General features: G+C 41.8%; 2 protein-coding genes across 3 annotated transcripts in view; one reads left to right on the plus strand and one right to left on the minus strand.

The window, feature by feature from the left end:
* The window catches only part of cnksr3 (cnksr family member 3), a 32,168-nt gene extending 14,510 nt beyond the window's left edge, over positions 1 to 17,658 (minus strand). Inside the window, exons 1-4 of the mRNA XM_063902616.1 lie at positions 17,432 to 17,658; positions 8,272 to 8,435; positions 2,272 to 2,474; positions 1,533 to 1,620 (exon numbers count right to left, since the gene is read on the minus strand). Of these exons, the coding sequence (XP_063758686.1) occupies positions 1,533 to 1,620; positions 2,272 to 2,474; positions 8,272 to 8,435; positions 17,432 to 17,483 (507 nt within the window). The 5' untranslated portion in view covers positions 17,484 to 17,658. The remainder of the gene's footprint in view (positions 1 to 1,532; positions 1,621 to 2,271; positions 2,475 to 8,271; positions 8,436 to 17,431) is intronic.
* A 1,389-nt stretch (positions 17,659 to 19,047) lies between these two features.
* Positions 19,048 to 22,081, plus strand: LOC134876687 (uncharacterized). 2 transcript variants are annotated; one of them, XM_063901750.1, is made up of 6 exons: positions 19,048 to 19,134; positions 20,186 to 20,518; positions 20,627 to 20,899; positions 21,198 to 21,299; positions 21,379 to 21,405; positions 21,649 to 22,081. In XM_063901750.1, exons 1-5 carry the CDS (start codon positions 19,074 to 19,076, stop codon positions 21,396 to 21,398), a joined length of 789 nt encoding a protein of 262 aa, XP_063757820.1. In that variant the 5' UTR covers positions 19,048 to 19,073; the 3' UTR covers positions 21,399 to 21,405; positions 21,649 to 22,081. The 2 variants fall into 2 exon arrangements, with proteins under 2 accessions (XP_063757820.1, XP_063757821.1); XM_063901751.1 differs by lacking the exon at positions 21,379 to 21,405.
* Positions 22,082 to 23,999: the final 1,918 nt, after the last annotated feature.

Consider the following 23,999-nt stretch of genomic DNA (forward strand, 5'->3'; position numbering starts at 1 on the left):
CAGCGAAGATGAAAGGAATAAATGTTTTTGTTGGTTATACTGTTGAGGGTGCAATATGACAACTTAAAACTGAATTGGGGGGATGTTTTATTGTAATTTAATTCATGGACAAGAAACATGGAAGTGTTACTTGACAGAATAGGCGAGAATAAAAAACGCATAAACACGTAGTGACGGGAGGACTTTTTTCCGGGTCGTGGATGTAGTCCCTGATCACATCTGCAAACATTTAAAAATACAGGATTCTATCAACGTCCAAAACTGTCCCACTATACAGGCAGAAGTCACCAAAGAACACACAGTCTATGAAAGGACACCTCCACATTACTATGATGTCAAACAGTCCTCAAATAATTTCTTATAACTAGTGCTCAATAATCATGGGCAGAAGGTCTGCATTAAAGAACATGAACCTCCTCTGGTGAACAAATTTGTGTGGCTTTGTTTTATCCTATCTGGATTGTCTAAGATTTCAGGTCTTCATGACAATTTGACATGGTCCCTGTAAAGTAGAATAAATGCTGCTCTGACGGTTTCATTTTGTCAGCGTGTTATTCTGCAGTTAGACAAAAAGTCATGTTTGTATATTAGAATATAAACCATTTTTGGGGGAAGGCTGTGAATACTAATCTGATGTAAAGCATGAGAGAGTCGCTAGATATCAAAAGTTTAGTAGGCTAGCATTTAATTGCATTTCCTTCACGAGAAATCTTGCCCACTCGAAAAAGAATACAGAGAAGGATGAAACCTGAAGGGAAATTTCCTCTACTAAATCGCTGCCTGTCTGTGTGAAGAAGAGCTGAGTGTGGCTAAATAGACGAAAGAGAAGCGAGACAACAAATATTTGAGCTATGATGGCCTACAGGAGAGTGAAACCAGAGGGAGGGACCCTGAACGCCTCACAGAGAGGATTCCTCGTGCGGTGGTGAAACGACAGCTCCCTGTGAGCGATGACAGGATGATTGCATGACGGGCGGCGGGGCGATGCCTCAGTGCTGCAGAAACTCTGCAGGAAGTATCCAACACGCATCCTCAGAATCTACCAACCAGTACCTGCTCTAAAACTGGTTTGAACTCCACCTGTCTCACAGTGAACGCCTGACGTTGTGTTTACTGCCATGCTCAGACTTATGTTGTCAGACATACTGATTTGAAATGGTTTCAACACTTGTTTTCTGCACTTTGGATTCTCTGGTTTTCGTTGTAAACAAACCCTGTTGACAGATATCTATATATATATATATAAAAAACACAATATAAACAAATATAATAATACATCAAAAACACATGAATGGAGATGAATACATTAAGTAGTTGAAATGTAAAATCTCCCTCTTGTTCTTGCTTGCTTTGCTAACGCTGATATCGGAAAGAGAATCGTCTTCAAAAGGACTTGTAAACAGAAGTCATAATCAAAATCAAAGCAGTGCCAGGGGGGCAGGAACTCCTCTCTGACTGTGATGTCTCTAACACAGGAAACATCACAGCAGAGATGAAGTTGATGAGGGTTTAGTGTGAACTGAAGCACTGACCTTCTGCACGGTGGAGGTGAGCTCCAGGCACAGCTGGATGATCCGGCTCTTGGTGGAGGTGAAATCGTTGGCGCTCGTCAGAGGAGTCCTGCAGACACGAGAAGGTTGATTTTGTTTCAGTGAGCTGAGCTGCAGTAAAACTATGGATCCATGCTGATACTGTCAGGAGTTTGTAGGGTTGGATCGAGCACCCAGCTGTCATTCAAACAGCCCCCACCCCGAATCTTTGAATTGGATACAGATGGAGATACAGACGCCTGAATCTGAGTAGAGTCTTATTGATCTGGATCTGATACTAGATTCAGATTAGATGAAATGCTTTGAACCCCAGCTCAGGTGTTCGGCGTGTTCTGCCACGCGACAGGTGTCAGGTGTGTTTAAGGCATCAGTGCAGAGACTTGTCAGTGCGTGTGTGCGTGTGTGTGTGTGTGTGTATATATATATATATATATAACAGCTGCAGTGAGCAGGAATGTTTTTCAAGCTGAAACAAGCCGAGAGAAACCTGCAGAAGTCAAACAGCAGGCTGACACACACACACACACACACACACACACACACACACACACACACACACACACACACACACACACACACACACACACACACACACACACACACACACACACACACACACACACACACACACACACACACACACACACACACACACACACACACACACACACACACACACACACACACACACACACGATATAAACTGCAGGACAGAGTGTACCTGTCGAGCCAGGACAGCAGACTCTTGGCGGCTCCGATCAGCTCCACCACGGCCGTCAGGAACTCGTTGGAGGGCTGATGGGAGATCTTGCTGTGGTAGGCAGGGTTCTTCCTGCGCTCCGCCACCGCAGTGTTCAGGTTGCTGTGCGCCGCTCTCATCTTCCCCACCAACGTCTTCAGGGTGTCCTTCTCCACACCGAAGTTCTGCCCCAAATATATAAAAAACATACTTTAAATTCAATCAATCAATTTGTATTCATCACACATTTATCTCAGGGGGTTTACAGTGTGTACAGCAGACAACACCCTCTGTCCGGACACCCTTGCAAGAAAACTCCCATAGAAACCCCACATTAACAGGGGGGAAAGGTTATAGACCTCAGGGAGAGCATAAAAAGTTAAGACATTTACAACATAAACAGTCCAAATGTTAGAAAAGATAATGTGAAGATCCAGGTGGAAGTCAAAGACCTTCCAGGTGCCACCGATTAAAATAGAGAGCATGCTTCAGATGCAACAATTATAGAGCGTTCATTGAAAAAGTAAACAAGAAATCAACAAAAGTATTAATCTTATGTTAAATCTGCAGTGGGTCAAACATTTAATCAAGAGCAGCTCTGACAGGATGATCTGGCTTCCAGTAAAACTCTTTTAAAGAACTTCTTCTTTAAAGAATTGCTGATTCTTGATCGTCTCATACGGCATCCCAATGCTAACATTCTTTAAAATAATGTCTAGCCCATCTCCACACAGCCTACAACTATTAGCAAAACATTCAGCAGCTTATTCAATCAGGATAAAGCATGGATAGAAATTCATTTGTTTAATATTTTAATTTGTGCGCCAACAGGATGGGGTGTCTCCCTCTCCAACAACGACTGAGCTCCATGCAAATGAATGAGTCATGAAGACCAATATGCAAATGAGTGTATGACATCATCCGAGGACCTTTGGAGCTAAAGCTAGGTGCTTTCATTTTCAGGTTTGGACACACTGACGTTTGTTTTCCAAGACTTTCTGCCATAAATGGAGCCTTTATTTTCCCGGGAAGCTGTACCCAGTGGAAAACAAATATCAGAGGGATGCTTATTGTCAGGCTGGTTCATTATTCTACACCATTTGAAGGTCCGTCAATATATACTTCATAATGAGCTAAAATAAAAACCTTTCCATTTCCTTTTTGATTTTAAACCGTTGAAAAACCTTTAAAAAATTGGAAGGGAAGAGATTCTCACGACCCCTGATTAGAAACACCCAAAAACCAACACCCACACACTCACACACATTCCTACAAACCAGTCACCATAGCAATGATGTGACTGAGACACAGACCACATCACTCAAATTAGATCCAAACCCAGAGGGAGCTTATGTGACATGTATAAACAATAATTATCACCATAAAAATGAAATATAATCAGGTAGTCTATGGTTACAATGGTGAAAAACCAATGGTTTGATTTCTTAAGAGGCCATCATTTGTTTTTAGTGCATGTAAATGGTGTGCAAAGGCTAAACTCTGTGATCCCTCCAGAGGGATTTTCTCTCCCTTGCTTGAAACGCCTCCATTGGTCTCCTTTGTTTACTTCTTGAACATAGTGACATCACTATGGAACACTGGTGCTTCTATTTGCCAGCACACATTGAACGTGATTGGCTAAGGGGCAGGACATCTTTAAGTGGTGGACCAATCACAACCAAACCAATCATTCAGTCAATCTATTCATATCTGATCTCTAAAAGCTCTTAATTCATGAGGATGCATAACTGAGCCTCAATTAGGGATGTGGTTTTCCATTAATAATTTCAGCAGCTCCGACTCTCTGCACGGATCTGAACAGGATCTGTAATTACTCAGTCAGCTGACAGTGTGAACACGCTGCCTCGCTGCGGGCAGGCCAGATGTTTCAGGCGTTGGGACGCTCAGAGCCAATAAAAACATCTGCAGCCAAACTGACAGACTCACTCCACTCTGAAAACATGACACCTGGCAGAGAGTTCTACTCATGTTTCAGGTCCACTTTCAAATCCTATTAGAAGTACCATGATCAAATGTGTCCAGAAAGGAAGTGAGACGGTCAATAAATCTGACTACACACACATTTGAATCTCACCTTGGTTCACCACCTTACTAATAAACATGTAAAAAGGAAACCTCTAAAGACAGGAGGAGGAGCTGCAGTGAGGAGGAGCTGCAGTCAGCCAGCATGTTTGTTCAAACAGCGAGCAGATGTTTATTCATCACTATTATTTAGCTTAGCAGATAACGGAAACGAGGAGGTTTATTTATCTGCTGCAGGAATTAATACAACACAGCGCGGCCCACAGACCGCTGTGCTGCGTTCAGGGGTCATGGTTAACGACTCAGCACTGTAAACAGCATGACTGTTCTTTTATCTGTCCAGCAGTGGCTCAGTAAGTAGGGGCTTGGACTGGGAATCGCCGGTTCAAGTCCCCGAACAGACTTGAAAAATATGGAAAGTGGACTGCTACTTGGAGAGGTCCCAGTTCACCTCCTATGCCCTGCTGTGGTGCCCTTGAGCAAGGCACCGGACACCTCCAATCCCCCCTCCCCATTGCTCCCCGGGCGCTGCACAGCCTAGTACTGTAGTACCTAATACTGTGTGTGCTCTGCTGTGTGCATGTATGTGACAATAAAGAGGGTTTCATCCTCCCATTCTATCTATCTATCGCTGGAAGCTGAGTGTTTCAGGTGGAAAAATTATCATCTGAAAGCCAGCGGAAACTGCTGCTGGAACAATACGTGTGTGTGTGTGTGTGTGTGTGTGTGTGTGTGTGTGTGTCAGGGGAAGGGTGGGGGGTCTCTCTGACAGGTGGGAGGGTAACATCTGTTTCCTGTTCCACCCCAGAGAACAGTAAACTCAAAGAATATCCACAGAAACGTCCCTGGACCTTCTATAGAGTCTGACAGGAAGCTGGGGCTGCTGCTGAGGAAAGATTGTATTCATGTTGGCTCTGATGGCAGGTCCACAATCTGCACACGCTCCCATAATCGCTCCCCACGGTCCTTCCAGTAGCTGAGAAAGCTAGACAGACCTTGAAAAAGTCCGCAAGGGAATCTGAAGTTTTATTTTTGCCACGGATGAGGTCCGTTTTTTCAGCACTAACTTGGAATGTAATATTTTCTAAAGAGCCGTTTTAGTACTTTAACTCGAGGAAAAGGTCGGAATATTTACGCTGCAACAATATGCACCAATCAGTCATTTCAAAAAACAGGAATGAAACCAGAGCTGTTGACTTGTAAAAAATTGTGTTGATAAAGGAACCCTGGTAGAGGATACACATACACTACAGAGGAGTTCTTCTATAAAAGTATAGCATGATGGCGCTTAGGTCACTTCCGGTCTATATTAAGCCCCGCCCGCTTTCAGGTGAAAATCCTCCATCAGAGCGAAGCTGAAAATTATAGTGTCTTCACGTCTTAAAGCTGCTGAGTCATATATTGCACCAACAACGAATAAATCCAGAGCTCCGGTTTCTTTGATTTTACCTCTCACTTTGTATTACTTTCACACTTTGTCCTGCAACTGTTGCAGAGCAATTTCCCTCTGGATAAATAAAGCTTCTTGAATCTTGAAAAGGAGAGTAAAAGAAAGGATCAGAAATCTCAGTTTCAGTGTCAGCCTCCTGCCTGCCACTCGTCCCCCGCAGACCCACCGGACATCCATCCCCTATTTATTCTCTGTAAGCTGTCTCTGCCGTCTGACCAGACATCTGACCCCATCTCCATATTTCTCTTTTTTTTTAAATGTTTTTTAAGGGCCTTTTTGCCTTTAATTGGACAGGACAGTGGAGAGTGACAGGAAAGTGGGAGAGAGAGTCGGGGTGGGATCCGGAAAGGATCAGGGGTCAGGAATCAAACTCGGGTCGCCGGCATACGGCCCAGCCAGTCGCGCCACGGCTGGGGCCCCCATCTTCATATTTCTGGACTCATTAAACCCTTTCTGACCAGCAGAGAGATTGTTTTCTGGCATCACTTAAACATTTTACGGGGAGAATCTGCATTTTGTTTTGAGGGGGCATGCTGAGAGTGAGAGGGAGCAGAGACCCTGTTACAGTGCCAAACAGAGGCACTGTTAGCTGGGGTCAATCTAAAATACAAAATTTACTTCAAGATAATGTGGAGTCATATCTTCTTTCACCTCATTAGCACATTTTTCATTTACTGACTAATCCCACTCAGCTAAACATTTCCCTCTAAACCATCATTTATTCGCTACACCCAGGGTCCTGATTCCCTGGAAGAACCTACTTCTGCTCACAATGTCCAGAATCCTTTTTGAGGTTAAACAGATTATAGCCTTAAACTCTTGTTAGAAACCAAATTCTAACCTTATCTGTTGGTAGTCAGATACTCTGCTCTGGAGTTTAGTTGATATTGGAATAAATGATTAACCAGCTTCACTGATACAACTTTAAACAGAAGTCTGTGTCTGACACACACACACACACACCCCCCCCCCCCACACACACACACACACACACACACTTTGCTCTTTTGTTGATGGTTGGCTGCAGCTGTGGTATAAGACTGCATCTTAAAATAAACAAATACTAAAAGTGAGTCTAATCCTTCGGTTGTAAACATGTCATGTGTTGAAAGCTAGTCTAATCTAAGCTGCCAAAGTATTTTATATGCATTAAAAACATGTACGTTTGTAAAGCCACTTCTTATGATTTTCAACATCATTTAGTTTCAGTTCTAGCACTGAAACACAACATTTAGAATGTCTCTGAATCGCATTGAGAAAAACCTTTTCAAATTTCTTTGCGTCAAAGAACGAATGCAGGGGAAAGTGCAGCATTGTAGCAGCATTGAAGCCAGCAGTGCGGGCGCATTGCCACATCTGATAAAGATTTAACAGCGTGCGTTTTATTTACATCAGCACATTCCCTGTCCCACAGCCAGCCTGTTATCACACCATGTGACGGACATGAAGCTTCAGGGGACGCTCAACACTTTCACACTTTTAGGAAGTTTCAGCTGCAAGTCACCTGTGTTGTGTTGTATAAATAAAGAAGCCTGGGTATAATAACGTGACTGCAGCTTACTGATATATAGCAGCTTTATGTAGATTCAGATCACACGCTGATACTTGATGTAGTGAATGTGTGACGCTGCTTCTGATTCCTCACATATTTTTTGGGGGTGTAACAGAACACAGATGTGAGGGATTGGTACGGCACTAAGAATAACCTCTCAGCAGGCGGTGAACACAACTGTGAATCTGTGAGTCTGTCAGGTTTAGAGTGTTAGCTAAACCACGTTAGTCAGGTGATCCCAGCCCTTACACGTCCGATCATCAGCACAGTAAACAAAAATGATAAACCGGTAAGTTAAAGAAGATTTGATTGGACACTGTAAACATCAAAGCTATGATTAACTTATAAGTGACGGCACTACAGAGAGCCGCCTACCAACAACCACAGGAGTTTACATCACTGTGGATCTGATCCAGAGAACATAAAGGGACACACAAAAAACAGGATGATATTAATAACCACAAACCTTCAAAGAGTTTCAAAGCTCACTTTGTGTGTTTATGTATGCACAATGTTGCCACTGAGCATACATTTCCCATTTTTACGTGTGATATCGCCAACAGCTACCAACTCACCAAACAATCCAGGGTATTAAACAGCACTAAAGGTAAGAGAGAAGTATTTGGGGTTTTTGGGTAAACTGTTTCTTTATTCATAATAAAATTAAACCTTGCATTTGATAGACTTGCATCTTGTCTCATTGCACAGGTTTGCTCCGTCAGTATCAGAAGAACTCCGGTGGCTTTCTCAGTGGTGACAGTGCAAACAGAAACTGCTAATAGCTGATTTAGCATGTTTTTTCTTGGTGCAAATGGAGCATTATGTAAACAAATACTGACTCCATGGCAACATATGCAAACACAAACAGACTGAACCGTGAAGCATGTTCACTAACACCCATCCTGATGAACTGAGTGTGAAGCTGTGTGTTACTGACCAGTGCGCAGAGCAGATCCACAGCCTCCAGCACCAGCTCCTGGTGTCCGACCCGCATCATGCCCAGAGACAGCAGCTCCTGGTTGGACATCCTCAGCAGCTTCTCCCCGTCCACCTGCTGCCGCTGGAAGGCCGGCATGTACTGATGCAGGCTGTCGTCCAGACCTGAAGAGACCCAGAGACACAGCACAGTGAGAGGGGACACCAAGCAAGCATTCTGTTCAGCAATCTCCACATATTAACACCATTTTTAGTCACATGACTTCACGTCACCACCGCTAAGCTATGACGTTTAGTCGTCTCATTCAGACACTTGTTAGCCACATCATCCACGGATTTGGGGACTCATCCCTGCACCACTCTATTAGAGGTTTGATACAATTTAGACTTACTGTGCAGTTTTTATTGAGAGCTATTAAAACATATTCATAGTCCATGGGGAGGAGGTGTGCATGGAGGGAGAATAAACGATACTGGGATACTGTCTGAGTTTCAGTGGAAGTCGTTATGTGATCTGTTCAAGTTTGACAGCAAATACAACTGCTTAGTCAACAAGGATCTATCCCAGCTCACACCACACTGCCACCTCTCCACACCTCTGCTCGGGACACCTCTGCACACAGGAGGCTGCCGGTGTGATCCCACACATTCATCAGCTTCCACTGTCTGAGTTTTCGTTCTGTCAAATATTACAGCAAACTCCGTAGCTATATCTTTCTCGTATGAAAAACTAATATAGTTCACAAAAAAGTCAAACTGACCAAGGTGAAATACTGAATCCAGTCCTGTGACCTCATAAAAGCGAGACACCGACAGCACCAGCGGCGCCACTCTGTGCCTGACCTCTGACCCCTCTGTGTAGAAAGCAGCGGGAGACCACATAAAAGAGTTCTCACACCGGATCCACAGAGCAGCTTCCACCTCATGACTCCACCGAGCCGTACGCAGACTCACCTCTGGCAGTCTTTGGGAATTTTCAATGAACAAAACAAGCGATCTGGAGATGTAAACTCAGGCTGGGAAACTAATGTTCAGGACAATAATAAGCAGATTATACAACAATGAAAATATAAAAACCAACAGTCATTGTTTTGCTTTTACTTTATAATGCAGCACATTATTTAAGGTTCAGAGAAACTGTAAGCTTTAGACACCTAAAAAGCGATTCAGTTAGAATCACATGGAATTAATCGCCACATAATCAGCTAACATTTGTACACTTTCATCTGTGTAGAGCGAGGCTTGGTGTGTGTCTCCTAAACTAAAAATACACAACAGTTTAAGAAAGCTTTTGCAACGAGCGTTCACCAAATGGCCGGGGTGATAAAACTGTGAGCACCGAACAAAATGCCTGAGCTGGTGTGAAGAGGAGAAGAAAACAAGTGGCCCTGCATGTGGCCATTAAAGAAACTCCAGGCAGGAGGACAGATGGCCGGCACCACATTCCTCTCCCTCTGACCACTGATGGGACACCTCTGCAGTCACACCTCTGACACCCACAATGCACTGCAGGAGACTCAACACAATGAAGAGCAAAGGAATTTCAATAAAGTTAACACCAGGCGGGGTAACAAGCACTTTTGGCTCCTGATTTTGATACCTTCAAATGCTTAATAACCTCACAAAAATGCATGCAAAAAGCAACATGGCATGGCAACTGGCAAATCAGAGTAGAAAACATGACTGCGTAATAATATTAGCAGCTGTGAGCTACACTACAGATCTCCTGCTTTAGTTGTTTGTTGTTGTTTTCTGCTCCAGTTGAGCTGCTACAAAAAACTTGTGACACAAGTCAGAGAACATGTCGTGCTCCTACATGTTCCCAGGGAAATGCCAAGATGCAAATCCCCATGACATCACGAAACCTCCTCAGATAAGTGATCGAAACATCCAGACATAATTAAAAATGGAACCTCCTTCATGGTTGGCCGGCGGCTGGTGAGAGTGTGTGGTCAACAGGAATGTGTTGGTGACAGCCGGGGTCACGTTACTGACAGCCGAGGAGGCCGATAATCTCTCGGAGCGCAGCAGGGCCGGCCGCCTGTCACGCGACAGGCAAATCAGCTGCTAATGAAAGCATGACAATGAGACGCCAGCCTCCCTGCAGAGCGCACAGAGGATCCTGAACCAGCAAATATGAGCTTCTGTTGGGCGTGGGAGTTCTCATTCAAGCGAGGGAGGAAAGTCCAAGTCAACAGGGATAAAAATGATGGCTTCAGGTCCAAATGTAGGAACCTGTTTGCTCGAGTCACTGTGGTCCATCTTATTTCTTATAAACAAAATAGAAAGTACACTGACCTCCAGACATTCAGATTTACAAACCAGTTAAGTAGCTTCAGATTGTTTTTAAACCAAGTAAAGACATGCATTTATCTCCTTACTGCCAACACTTGTTGCTTCCAGTCTTTAATAATGAGAAGATAATGTTACATACATTTAGTTTAACCACTGGTAAAATGTGGATCAAGAGTAAATCAAAAGTTAAGACATTGATTTACTTTGTGGAATAACCTGAAATAAAAACACACTGATTTATGTGACAGTTGAGACATTTTTGCCATTCCCACATTTTGAACATTGCAATCGGGTTTGGCACTCGACCCAAAACTTTTGGAGAACAGCTTCCAACGGCTGAGGAAGGAGCCGGATCAGCGCTCTGAAATACTGCTGAGCTGAGCCTGTGGCTACGGAAATGCTTCTCAAGCAGCACCATTAATCACACACAGAAAAGTGTTTGCGTGAACGATGCAACAACTTCTGTCATGTGACGGTTTAAAAAGACACTCATCAGAAAATGTGGCAGTGTGTATTTAGAGTAGTTGTCTCTGACCATTTTGAGTCTCAGTTTTGACCCAAGAAAACAGATGTTCTAGTAACGGGAAAACAAACTTCATATATTTTTAGATATATTTAGCAGTTTGAACATCTTTTGTCAACATGCTGTAGAAAACGTGTTTTGAAGAAATGTTAATCTGCTCTGTAAACAGCCCATCACATTTTCTGTCTCCACACCATAGACTGAATGTCAGATATTAACAGGACTTATGTTCAGTAGCAGTGCCAACCTTTTCTGATTCACCACAAAATGTAATCTAATCAGCTGTGAGGTCACAGCACAGTTCACATTGGGAAACGGCCTGATTTAATCTTTGCTCTTTGAAAAGCACTTTGAAACCAACTTGTTTGTTGACAGAAGAACTCACCATGAAAGCCCAACAGAGACCGACTGTGCTGAAACCAGTTTAACATCGACAACTTTCTCACGGCTAAACTCTTGCGTTTCTTGGGATAATATCTTGAGATAAAGCTGATCCCAGATTAATAAAATATCCTAGGATAAGATAATAGATGTGTTTTGTTTTTTGTTTACTTGTAAGAAGAACATTGGAATTCCCCAACTTTGTACGATCCGTTAAGTATCTGACCGCAGTGCTTTTCTAGAGGCACGAGTTTCCACAGTTTACTTTAGTCACAGAAGTAAGAAAAGTTCATTTCTCCGTCAGTAGTCTTGACTTGGACCGGTCTAATATTTGCATACGACCCTGGGCCTCCTCCTGTCAGTCAGTCGCTGCTGGGAAACTGTTCAGGGTGGGAAACTTTTACTTTTCACTGCATCGCTTAACCACTGACAGTCTCTGTTTCACCCAGCGAACACTCAGTTACCAGCGGGAATGTTCCTTAAGGGGAAAACGACCAATCTACCAACCACAAAGTCAACCAGTCTTCATGCTCTTTGCAAAAACTAAGAATGGTTATCAACCGATATCAGAAAACAGGATAAAAGTCTTTACTCTTGAGTTCCTTCTTGTGGCTTATGTCCAAACATCAGATGAAACTCCTTCAATAACCTGGCCTTTGTTGATATGGTAATAGTTCAAACCATCTCCTACATTCCTGAACGGACAGTAACTCAAAGTATTTATAAGGCGCGCTGATGATAAAGTGGGTTATGCTGAAGTCAAACACGTGAAGAAGTCGGTAAAAAAAGGAAAAAAAGAGGTGCAGCAGAAACTCCAGCTGCTCATAAACAGTCCAGTTAATCATTGGACAGAAAGATCGAAACAAACAAGAAACTGGGACTCGCTTTACTGAGGGCCAAACACATACATCTTCCTAGCTGAAAGAAGTGTTTGCTTCAGTGCTCTGACGGTAAACTGGAGGAAAATATTGACATGCTGTGTTTATATCAGACTAGGGTAACGTCTTCTTTTTCTAAATCTAAAAGATATTCAGTTAACCAGCATGTTGAACAACAAGGAGCATCAAATCCTCACATTTGAGAAGCTTGAACCTTTATATGGTTGTCATTTTTGCTTGATATTATTCGTAAATGTATTATTTGATTATATAAAATGGTTGTCGATAATTTTCCTATTCATTGATATTCAAAAATCTGCTTTGAATAGTTTGAATCCAATTTGGGGAAATGATTTGGATTAAACACCGATCATCCCTGTAGTCTGACATTCTCAAACTACAGATAACGTTTCTCTGCTTTGAGAAACTGTCCGGGTTGAACGCTAAATCTGCTGTTCATTCCAACTAATGGCACGCGTTGTTAAGTCGAATCACAAAGACCGAGTTCGGACCCGATACTCCCCAGCTGGGAGCAACAAAAGGAATATTTACCCCACCTCCATCACAACAGGACGAGGGCGGAGAGGAAAAGTGGCAAAAGAGCGCAGAGGCTATTCATAGCTTCACTGGGCCTCTGTTAAACCAACCACACACACACACACACACACACACACACACACACACACACACACACACACACACACACACACACACACACACACACACACACACACACACACACACACACACACACACACACACACACACACACACACACACACACACACACACACACACACACACACACACACACACACACACACACACACACACACACACACACACACACACACACGAGACAGCAGGGGGAACACTGTTGAACAAACACCATTCAAGAGGAAAAAGGATTTCCTTGAGCAATGTGCAGATCAGAGACGCCTTATGAAATCCCACTGAACAGTTCCCTGTGTGCCGAGCTGTAATCCCACTGTAACCAGTAACACCAGGAAAAGCTCTGTACATCCACAGATAAGCCAAGCTAAAGGGAGTGCTTAACCGGTCATTGTTTTTTCAAAATTGCATATCCACACATTCTTTATCGATACACATTCCCGCTGCGGTTGACTGTTAACGTGCAACGCGGTGTAGCACCGGTCAATGACGAACACTAGGAGACTACAGGTGTAGGAATATGGATATAAACATCATGATCTACATTTTTTATTTTTTTTAAAGATCAGATCAAAGTCACCAAGACAAAGGGATTCACCCTCTGAGGATCATGAATAACAGGACCAACTTTACAGTTATCCGTCCAAATAAAACAAAATGTTGTCTGCGGGAACACATCCTGCTGTGCCACAGTGACATCACTACATGCGGTCATAACGGAGACCAGTCCTGCAGGTTTTACTCATTCAGTTGTTCACACATATGACGCAAGCTGATTAAACCTCACAATCTGCTCTAGGATCTATTAATAAATCATTACGTGACTCATACACACAGCTCAGTTCCCACAGAGACACTAATGTGTGTGACTCACAGCAGAAGCAATAACATCATTTTGGACATCTATGGACGTGTGTATTTGAGTCTGATTTTGATTGGCTGTTGAATGTTACATCAATATATTTGTGGTGAGGCTGAGAACATCAAGGGTTTAGTTTAACGGGTAATGATGAGAACTTTCAGAGGTGAAACCAGAGTATAGCGAGCAGACATTCCCAGCTACAGTATGTACGCCCATTCACAGATAAACAAACGCACACTGTTTGATAATTATGTTTCAAATATGTTTCTCAGCTCCTTCCTTCCTTCAAAGACCAACCAGGCAGGATCGAATACTTCCCACTGATGTTCACCGTTTTTGAGAGATTAAACAGGTGTATGTTGGCAGAATATCAAACAAGAGAAACAGGAGGGTCAAAGAGTCAAAGTGTAAGATAGAAATCTACACTGTGTTTTACAGCTAAATACATTTGGCCTCACCTAGTTCAAGTTCTTTATGATGTTATCAGATCATAATGACCCATGCATTAACCTACGATTTAGTACGTTTTGTTTGCAAAAACTGAAGTAAAAGTCCTATATTTCCCTCTCAAATTAAGAGAGGGAGTAAAAATGGCATGAAAAGCATAGTACCTCAAATTTGTCGTCCATAAATATTGTTCTCACCTAGCTCGAATTCAACCAAATCAAACCGTACTGTTTTGTATCTGATACATCATGCATCGCCTAACTCGTAAATTATTCTCCTTGTTCATTGTTATTTTTCTACACAGCTCTACATAAACACTGCCAGTGTCGTGGTATTTCTTCAGTCGTCATCCCGCTGCCATGTGTGACGGCACCTGTCAGACGAGCTGAGGGAAGTATGTGGATCTGTCTGAACACGCCAAGCTCCATCCCTGTTTACCTTGGACATACAACTGACTGATTCAGGTTAGCTCCAGCAACTAAAATATTAAATAACCATAAAAGCCATAAAAAGAGACTCTCACTGCTACATAGTGAGTGTGTGTGTGTGTGTGTGTGTGTGTGTGTGTGTGTGTGTGTGTGTGTGTGTGTGTGTGTGTGTGTGTGTGTGTGTGTGTGTGTGTGTGTGTTTCAGTATCGATTAAAATGTGTCCAAACAATGAATAGCTGTCACTGAATTCTCAGATTTAAATGAAGGTTATTTGAAAATGATTCTTGAAGTATTTTTAGAATGCATTGTACGTGGTATATTCCTCCTAAATACTTAAGCACTACCTCATTTAATTTCCATTTCAAATATATTTGATTTTATTCAGTTATTTTTCAATACAGGGATGAATAAAGCACATCTTATCCAACTTAATCTAAATATCTGATTCAATACTAGAGGACTGGTTTGGGCATTAAATGAATACCACGCCAATTAAAGAAAAATACTTTCCGCTTTCTATGCTTAGAAATGATCGTGGTAACTGAACTAGTATTCTCTGACTTTTCCCCTAAAGAATTAATGGAATTCCCTGGCTTTTCCCTCTCCCAGAATGCATCTGCAACGGCTATGATGCTCCGGGATTATTCCAGGAATCTGTGTAAACTGTTTGTGGTCACCTGAAGGAGCTTGCTGACAGCCTGTGGGAACAAACAGGAGAGACTTTAACGAGACCAAAGAGACCTCCAAGTAAAATAACCTGTTGCTTGAGTTGTACGCTGTAAAAAACACACACAGACACACACACACCACACACACACCCTCACCGCCTACAACCAGAGGTGGCAATCTGCTCTGCTGTTTCACTGACAGTACTGCCACAACTAGAACCCCAAAAGTGGATTGATCTGCCACTGAAAATAGTCCCCAACAAATGCTCCTGTTGGTTGGATAAAAACTACAGGAAACAGCTGTTGTAGAAAATAACAGTATATTGTTGATTCAGATTCCCTGGATTGGGTTCTTTAGGGGCATTGCTTCTTATCTGACATAGAGAACGAGCCTAATTGAGCCCTCATGTGACTGACCCCAGTGTGTGTGTCGCTCTTTTCATGCAGAACGAAAGTCTGATGGTCAGTGAGATGTGGCAAAAGTGTCACAGCGACCTCCTGACCCCGAACACAACAGGAGGCCGACCTTTGTGAAGAGCTGCTTTTGTCCGAGTCTTTATGGACCGCCAGCGACACTCCACTCTGCTTTGTCTGCGGTGATAATGACGTGTGTGTTGGTGTGTGTTTGTGCTGTCGGGGGACAAGCTGGGCTCAAAGGACACTCATTTTCACTTTCAACTGGTACAAAGGTGGGAAGCACCCACAAACACAGACACATTACGACTCCTGGCCTTTTTTATCCAAAGACATTTCCCTCGAGTTGAATAGTATTTCTAAAGTTGCCCATGATGTTTGAGTTTACGAAAAAACACTCAAACCATATTTGGGATATTTTACTTTCCACTTTCCGCAAAACATGTTTTCCTCACTTCAAAAGTCCAACTTGAAGTCAGAGACAATAAAGCAGTCATTGTTTTTTGTGGCCAAGAAATTGCAGCACATCCTGCAAAATATTCCTAAAATCTGAGTGCTTATTTACAGGACACTTGCAAAGAATGACCCTTTTAAACATCAGTGTAAAAAAATAAATGAATGCACCATCAAGTTTCAACATGCTTCAGAAAAATGCCCAGGAATCATTAATTATTCCGTGCAATATTCTTCCTAATAAATGTATTCCTCAACACAAAATATCCACTAAATGTTTATACAAATGCAGATGATACAGCATCATCATAAACAGTAATATGTTGTGTTATGTTTTCCAACTCTCCAAGACAACATTTTCACAGGTTTTCAAGCCCAAAATGGAAATCCCTTACAATATTAACTGATAAAAAGCTGTTCTTTTTCAATGTTATACCCTCAAGAGTGCAAAAATCTCAAATATTACAAGAGCAATTGTCTCCAAAATACACAATTGGTGGTTTGAAACCTGCCACAGAAACAGTTTCCCTGCTTGTTCAAACATCATTAAAAACAGGTCTTTATCAAACCACAATCACGAGCCTGTTCGGCTATTTAAAGACGATGTGTTCACTGGTAGGGCCTGTTTATTGCTTAATGACACTCAGTGCTGTGTGCAGATCTATCTGCTTCTCTGACAGCCAAGTTTAACAACCAAGCAGAAAAATGACAGCCAGTAAAATAAAGGTAAACAAGGCAACAGCCTGGTACTGAGTCCACAAAGCCTAACAACCATATAATACATAACCAACAAGCCTTTCAATAATGGTCATATTTAAGTCAACCTTTAAGAATGCTGCTTTAAAGGACACCTCTGAAAATCCAGCCGAGGTAACCATACCCAGTGAACGCTTTCATAAACGGCTATACCTGAAATGGCTGTTATGTGCTTTAATGTAAGATAAGAAAATACAAAACTATTCAATTAAAAGGTGAATAAAGGTAAAGATGCAGCAACAGTGAACTGGCCGTTATTTATTCTTAAGCAAACAAGACAAACAAAATCTTAATTGTTGATTTCAATAACTGTTAACCGTAGACTGTGTGCCATCAGGGTGACCGTTAGCTCCATCAGGTCCGGTTAGCGCTCGCGCTCTTACCTCTCATCCAGTCCACCACTTGTTGCGGGGTCCACTTACTCACAGCCTCCATGTCTCACAACGGGATGTATTCTATCTTCCCCTTCTACAAAATACCGAATAAACCAGTTAATTTGACATGATTACCGGAGGAGTTTCCGTTAAAGGGCAGAGACAAACACTAGTACAAACGGTCCCACGGTCAACGACCAACTGAAGAAGCTTCTTGTGAAAGTTTACAGTCAAAGCAGAACACACGCGCGAGGGGCGGGTGTCGGGTTACCGTTGGCTTCATATCACGCCCCTCTCTCCCTTCTGCTCCAATCAGATAAGGGTGTGTTGATTATGCGTGACAATTCGATCTAACCACGCCCACTCTCCCTTCTCCTCCAATAATAAACGGGTGTGTTTTAATGCTGCGTTCATTTGCAGTGGGACCGACTGGATATTTGTGATAGGAAAAATACAAATACGAACTTTTTAAATAAATAAGTACAAATACTAGAACAATAAGTATACATAAAGGAGATATGTGAAATGGGAAACCCCAATACGTTTTAAGAAGCTTGAGAACAGGGGCCCGAACATAAAGTATTTATATTATATATCATTAATACATGTATAATTGAGATTCCATCTAAACGTTTGTTAAAAATAGGCAAGATAATAGACACAGACACATTACATGGGAAATGTACACGGTACACATGAATGCATTTCAGAGGACAGTAAACGTGTGTATGACAAAGTGTTGCTTTAAGTGCTTTTTAAAGACGAGATAAAGACATATTTAAAGAGTTATCAATCTCATTCCAGACAAACACAAGATATTTTGTTGGAAAAATATTGAAATGAGTCAAATGCCAATCACAACGTGACTCAGTGGCAGTCTAAATAAAAGTAGTGTGTACTAGTAGTTCCACTGGCTGCTAATTTTATAAGTGTTTTAATATTAATACATTTCAGTTATGAGAATATGCTAACCACCTCAGAGGTAAAATCTTGCGTATCTAAAAGTGAAGTGGCTGTTTAATCATCAAGATGTGGATAAAGATCTCAGAGATATGAAGACATGAGACCATCACATTTCAGACCTCTCATGTTGTTTACAGATCAGGGTTTCAATTATTTACATGTGAAGTAACTGATGGTAACACGAGAAACATTACCCTGTTTTATAGAATTCATACACACTAAAAGAGGAAATTGCATCTTAACGTGACTCAGTCTTCCACTGGCTGCTAATTCTATAAGTGCTTTAATATTATTACATTTCAGTTATGAGAATATGCTTAAGTCCATTGTCAAATCGTTCATATCTAACAGGAAAGTTTTAGTTGTTGTATTCAAGTATTGATAACCCATATTATATGTTGTTTTTGTGTCACATATGAGCTGAAACAAGTTACGATTTGACATGAAATTCTATTATTATTTCGGGTGTCCTGCCTACTATCAGACGAACAAGCACAGGAAAATCCCCGTGATGCTGACTGTGGTAAAGTAACTGAGTCAGTTGTGGCAGCGTAAACAGTTTAACGTCACACTGAGGAAGTGACCACATATTAATCACATAATCAAGACGCATAAGATCTTTGTACTGAAAGTCTCAGACACACTTCATCAGAACCGGAGCGACAAAGCAGAGGGCTGGGGAATCACCATGGATGAGAACAAACGGATTCAAATGTCTTTATTTCTCATTCTGCTGCTTCAGCTTACAGGTAGATCTATATGACTAACAGGGACAATTTAAAAGCTTATTTATTGATATCGTAAATTGTATTTTATAACCTAACTGCTATTAACCTAAGACCGCCGCATTTCCTTGAAGGAAAAAAGTGAGTTTAGTGAACTCTTAAACCAACAATGAGGCACACAAATATTCTGCTAGATGCTTGAGCTCTGTGAAGTGCCTTTATAACATAAAGCATTCACACACATTTATTAACTAGTACCAATTTACATTCTGTATTAGCTCATTTTATTGTATTTTACATGTAGAAAAATAAGGCCACAAGCCTGTGGGGGCAGTGCTATGATCTGGGGTTGCCGCAGTTGGCCTGGTCTAGGTTCAGCAATGAGCCCAAAGAATGAGGTCAGTTGACTCCCTGAATATACTGAAGGACCAGGTTATTCCATCTATGGATTTGTTCCTCCCTGATGGCACGGGCATGTTCCAAGATGCCAGGATCCATCGGGCTCACATTGTGAAAGAGTGGTTCAGGAAGCATGAGACATCATGTTCACACATGATCGGCCCCCACAGAGTCCAGACCTGAACCCGATGGAGAATCTTTGGGATGTGTTGGAGAAGACTTTGCACAGTGGTCCGAATCTCCCGTCATCAATACAAGATCTGGGCGAAAAATGAATTCAAGACAGAAATAAATGTTGAGACGTTGCAGAAGCTCGTGGAAACGATGCCACAGTGAATGCGTGCCGTAATCAAAGCTAAAGGCGGTCCAACGAGTATTAGAGTGGGACCTTTTTGGCCGGGCACGTAGTTTACTTCTTACACATTTACTTGCACATTGGTCACTTGCAACAAAAGCACTTGCACTATTTTATTTATATTCTGTTTCTTTTTGCACTTTTTGTATTGTTTTATGTCCAATATATCAATGCTGCATTGTTGAAGGAGCCTATAAACTAAAGCTACTGTGCATAGAAAACCTTTGAATCATTTGTTCAATATAAAACGGTGACATTTAAAGTAATGTTTCCAATTCTTTTTCCTGTACATTCTTAATGTTTCTCTCATTTTCCGAGCAGCAGTAACCGGACTGCCATACCTCTTCCGCACTGTCAGAGATGGAGATGAAGTCACTTTGCCTTGTGCCAATGTGATGGATCATCAGGATAAATGTGACGGTACTGACTGGCTCTTCACTGAACCAGGACGCACAGCAGTAGTAAAGCTGGTTGACCGTGGGCAGATTGGTAAACAAGCCAAGGCTAAATCACACAGACTGAGTGCTGCAGAGAATTGCTCTCTGATTATAAAGAAGGTCACAGTGGAGGATCCTGGTCAATATTCATGTAGACAGGTCCGATTGGGGGGACAACAAAGCGAAGACGCTGTGGTTTTCCTGTCTGTTGTTACCAGTGAGCAGAGTCTCTTTAATGGAGCAATATTCTGAATTACAATAATTCAAATGAAAGGAACTTAATTTAACTCTTGTTGTCTTCCTCTCACAATATCTCCATCCTCAGTGACTGACCATCAGAGCAATGATGAGGTGACGTTACGCTGCTCTGTCAAGACTAATGGATGGTGCAGACACAAAGTGAAGTGGCTGTTTCAGGGTCAGGATGTGGATAAAGATCTCAAAGATATGAAGATATCAGACTCTCACTACGAGGCCTCTTGGACATTCAACACCTCTCATGGTGGTTACAAACCAGAGTTTCATTTATTTACGTGTAAAGTAACTGATGCTTACACAGGAGAATTTTCGCTGTTTCCCTTCAGCGCTCAGTCCTCAGGTGAGAACACATTGAGCTGTTTAAAGTCACTTCAAACTGACAAAATAACATAACCTTTTTTGTTTATTTTATGGAATAGAAGTTTTAGTATTACATTTTAACAGTACACAGGTTCACAGCAGACAGTTTGTGACTGAAGATTTCTGTTAATCTGTTCAGTTGAGGACACAAAACAAACAACGGACCAAACAACACCTGAAAACAAATTCAGATCAGCTATCACTACGACATCTTCTGTAATCAGCACCGCTTCAACTGAACTACATGGTAGTGACTAAAGATGTTAACTTTCTCTTAGTCTCCCTTTTTCCAGATCTCTTGAGGCTCATCGTGGTGTCTGTGGGTTTAGCAGCTCTCCTCATGATTACTGTGGCGGTCAACATATGGACAAGAACTAAAGGTGAGAACGTTCATAGATGAAACGTAAATATATATTATATTTTTTGTTTGTGGAAACTAAAGTCGACTTTGTCTTTCAGAAAAGAAAACCCAGACATGAAATCACTGTGAGTTTTTACAACTAAATACGGAAATATCTTTACAGTTGTTTATTTTCACTCTCTTGAAGCAATGCACATACTTGTGTTCTATGTAAAGAAATAACGTCCACGTCAATGTGAATAATGTGCAGAATTAGACAAATCTAGATCAAATGCAAACTGTCCAGAAGTTGGTGATATAAATCAGATCAGGGTAACTAATGGTGCCTTCAGGGTCTGCTTGAAATCAGTGTGTGTTGTTTTCCACAGGAGCGTTATGATGCAGATGGTATGGTGATCTACGAAGAAATCAGATCTCCTGATGGAGTTTGAGCAACACCTCTGCCTCCATCAGACTCCACTGATCAACAACGTCTACATCTATCATCATGTTTCACTTCAGGAAGATCTCAAATTCATCTGAGTTACTTATTGTTTTGTTTTAGCAGCTGGAATGTAACTTCCTTTAACAGGAAAGAGCATTTTACTCTCTTTTTTCTTTACTTCCTTGCATTACTGATTGTTTTTGAAGATACAGCAGCTTGAGCTCATTTCAATATCTCTATCGGAGTCATTTAAACCACCTCTCATGTAGCTTGGCTGTGTGGGGATGTGCATGTGTTGGAATGTGTTTTCACCCTTAATGAAGTCAGAAACAGTCTTTACTTGATAACATGTGATGAACATATAATCTGCAGTGAAATAAATGTCTATCTTATAGTCCTACACTGTGTTCTGTGATCCTTCCGTGTATCTCCAGGGATTTAATGGACAGTGTTTACTTTGAATGACCTTTACATCACATTTCATTCAGACTTACAATAAGTGCAAACAACTCTGAGGGCGAGCCAGAATCCTGCATTAGCTTTGAAATCAGACATTTTACATTTGTGCAAGTAAAATGAAAATGGACAGCTTCATCTGAAAAAAACAGGGGCCCTTCAGCTTTCATAAATAAGATGTTAGAATTTGCAATGTTGACTTTAGTGACGTTCCCTGCCTTATTGCTCGAGAGAACCAACACTCCCCCTCTTACTGGATATCCGTAGTTGATCTCCGCAGCTGATCTCCTACATTTCACCATCATTGCAGCTTCATACCGGACTGAGCACAGAGCACAGATCAAACTCACGTGAACCCGTCCAAAGGGTTTTGTGTTCGGGTAATTACAGTATTGGCAGAAATGTTCTGTACCACCTGAAATTTCATATAATCGATGCCCTAGTTGTGATACACTTACACTGCTTAGTTTAACACTAGATGCTAATTGGTCAATTTGTACATGTCAGAGGTTATTCAGTTAGAAATAATGTGATGAAATCATTCTTCAGGCTGATCAATTAAATACTCTGAGTATTCTATATGAATATCTTGATGGATCACAGCTCACATGACCTAATGACTTATTATCATTGCCGGATCAAAAATACATGAATATAAATTATTGAAATGATTAATATACAATATAAAGAAGTGTGTCCTATGCAGCAAGTGTAGTGATCTGATCCAGCACTGATGTTAAGTCATTAGGCCATATGACCTGGAAAACTATTGAAGAAATGTGCTAATCTTTCCATAATGAATATCCATTTCTAATATTTAGAGTTTTTAAATGCAGAAGAGAGGTGCGTCCTATGCAGCCATTGTAGTGATTTGATCCAGCACTGATTTTAAATCTTGAAATATAAATCTTAAGTCCAGACTCTGCCAACAACGCAACCTAGTTATACAAAACATGAAACAAAATAGTGAAAACAGGAATCTATATACCAACAGAATGTAAATGAAATATTGTACAGTGAGATGAAATGAAATACTATTAGTGATAGCTATTAAGAGAAATACATTATAGATAACAGAGGAATGCTTATGGAGGCACGTTACAGAGCTCAGGTGTTTCATAGTCTTATGGCCTGTGGGCTGAAACTGTCCCCGAGTCTGGTGGTGTTGGTCCTGATGCTGCGGTACCGCCTGCCAGACAGAGCAGTTTGTTTTTGGGGTGATAGGGGTCTTTGATAATCCTGTGGGCTTTCTTCCTGAGCTGCTAAGTCCTCCATGGATGGCAGCTCTGTCCTGGTGATGTGCTGTGCAGATTTCACCTTACGGCTGAGGGCGGGGCCACTGCCGTACCAGGCCGTGATGCAGCCGGTTAGGATGCTCTCCATGGTGCTCCTCTAGAGGGCCAAGGTGCTCTGTATGGTGCACCTGTAGAGGGTCGGGGTGCTCTGTATGGTGCATCTGTAGAGGGTCGGGATCCTCTCTATGGTGGACCTGTAGAGGGTCGGGATGCTCTGTATGGTGCACCTGTAGAGGGTCGGGATGCCCTCTATGGTGCACCTGTAGAGGGTCGGGATGCTCTATGGTGCACCTGTAGAAGTTGCAGAGTATTCTGGAGTCCATATTGAAAGAAGAGCCGTTATCGAGTTAACTACAGTGCGATTACAATTAGGGGTTGCATTTCCTGCAGCATATCTTTATCAACATTAAACGTTTATAAATCATTGAGGATAATCTACATGTTTTAAATGCATTCCTGTAATTTCCCAGATTCTTTTGCCTTTCCTGTTATTGGCAGCAGGGAGCCTGTTAAGGTTGCAACAACTGCCTCCATTGGACCCCTT

Source organism: Eleginops maclovinus, chromosome 15 (assembly GCF_036324505.1).
Source record: "Eleginops maclovinus isolate JMC-PN-2008 ecotype Puerto Natales chromosome 15, JC_Emac_rtc_rv5, whole genome shotgun sequence".
In the NCBI taxonomy this organism is placed as follows: Eukaryota; Metazoa; Chordata; class Actinopteri; order Perciformes; family Eleginopidae; genus Eleginops; species Eleginops maclovinus.

Bases quoted from the DNA above. Each gene is read 5' to 3' on its own strand.
- LOC134876687 (XM_063901750.1), top strand. From the start codon at position 19,074: ATGGATGAGAACAAACGGATTCAAATGTCTTTATTTCTCATTCTGCTG. The intron at 20,900-21,197 runs GTGAGAACACAT...ACTTTCTCTTAG, and splicing joins CTTCAGCGCTCAGTCCTCAG to TCTCCCTTTTTCCAGATCTC. The intron at 21,300-21,378 runs GTGAGAACGTTC...TTTGTCTTTCAG, and splicing joins CATATGGACAAGAACTAAAG to AAAAGAAAACCCAGACATGA.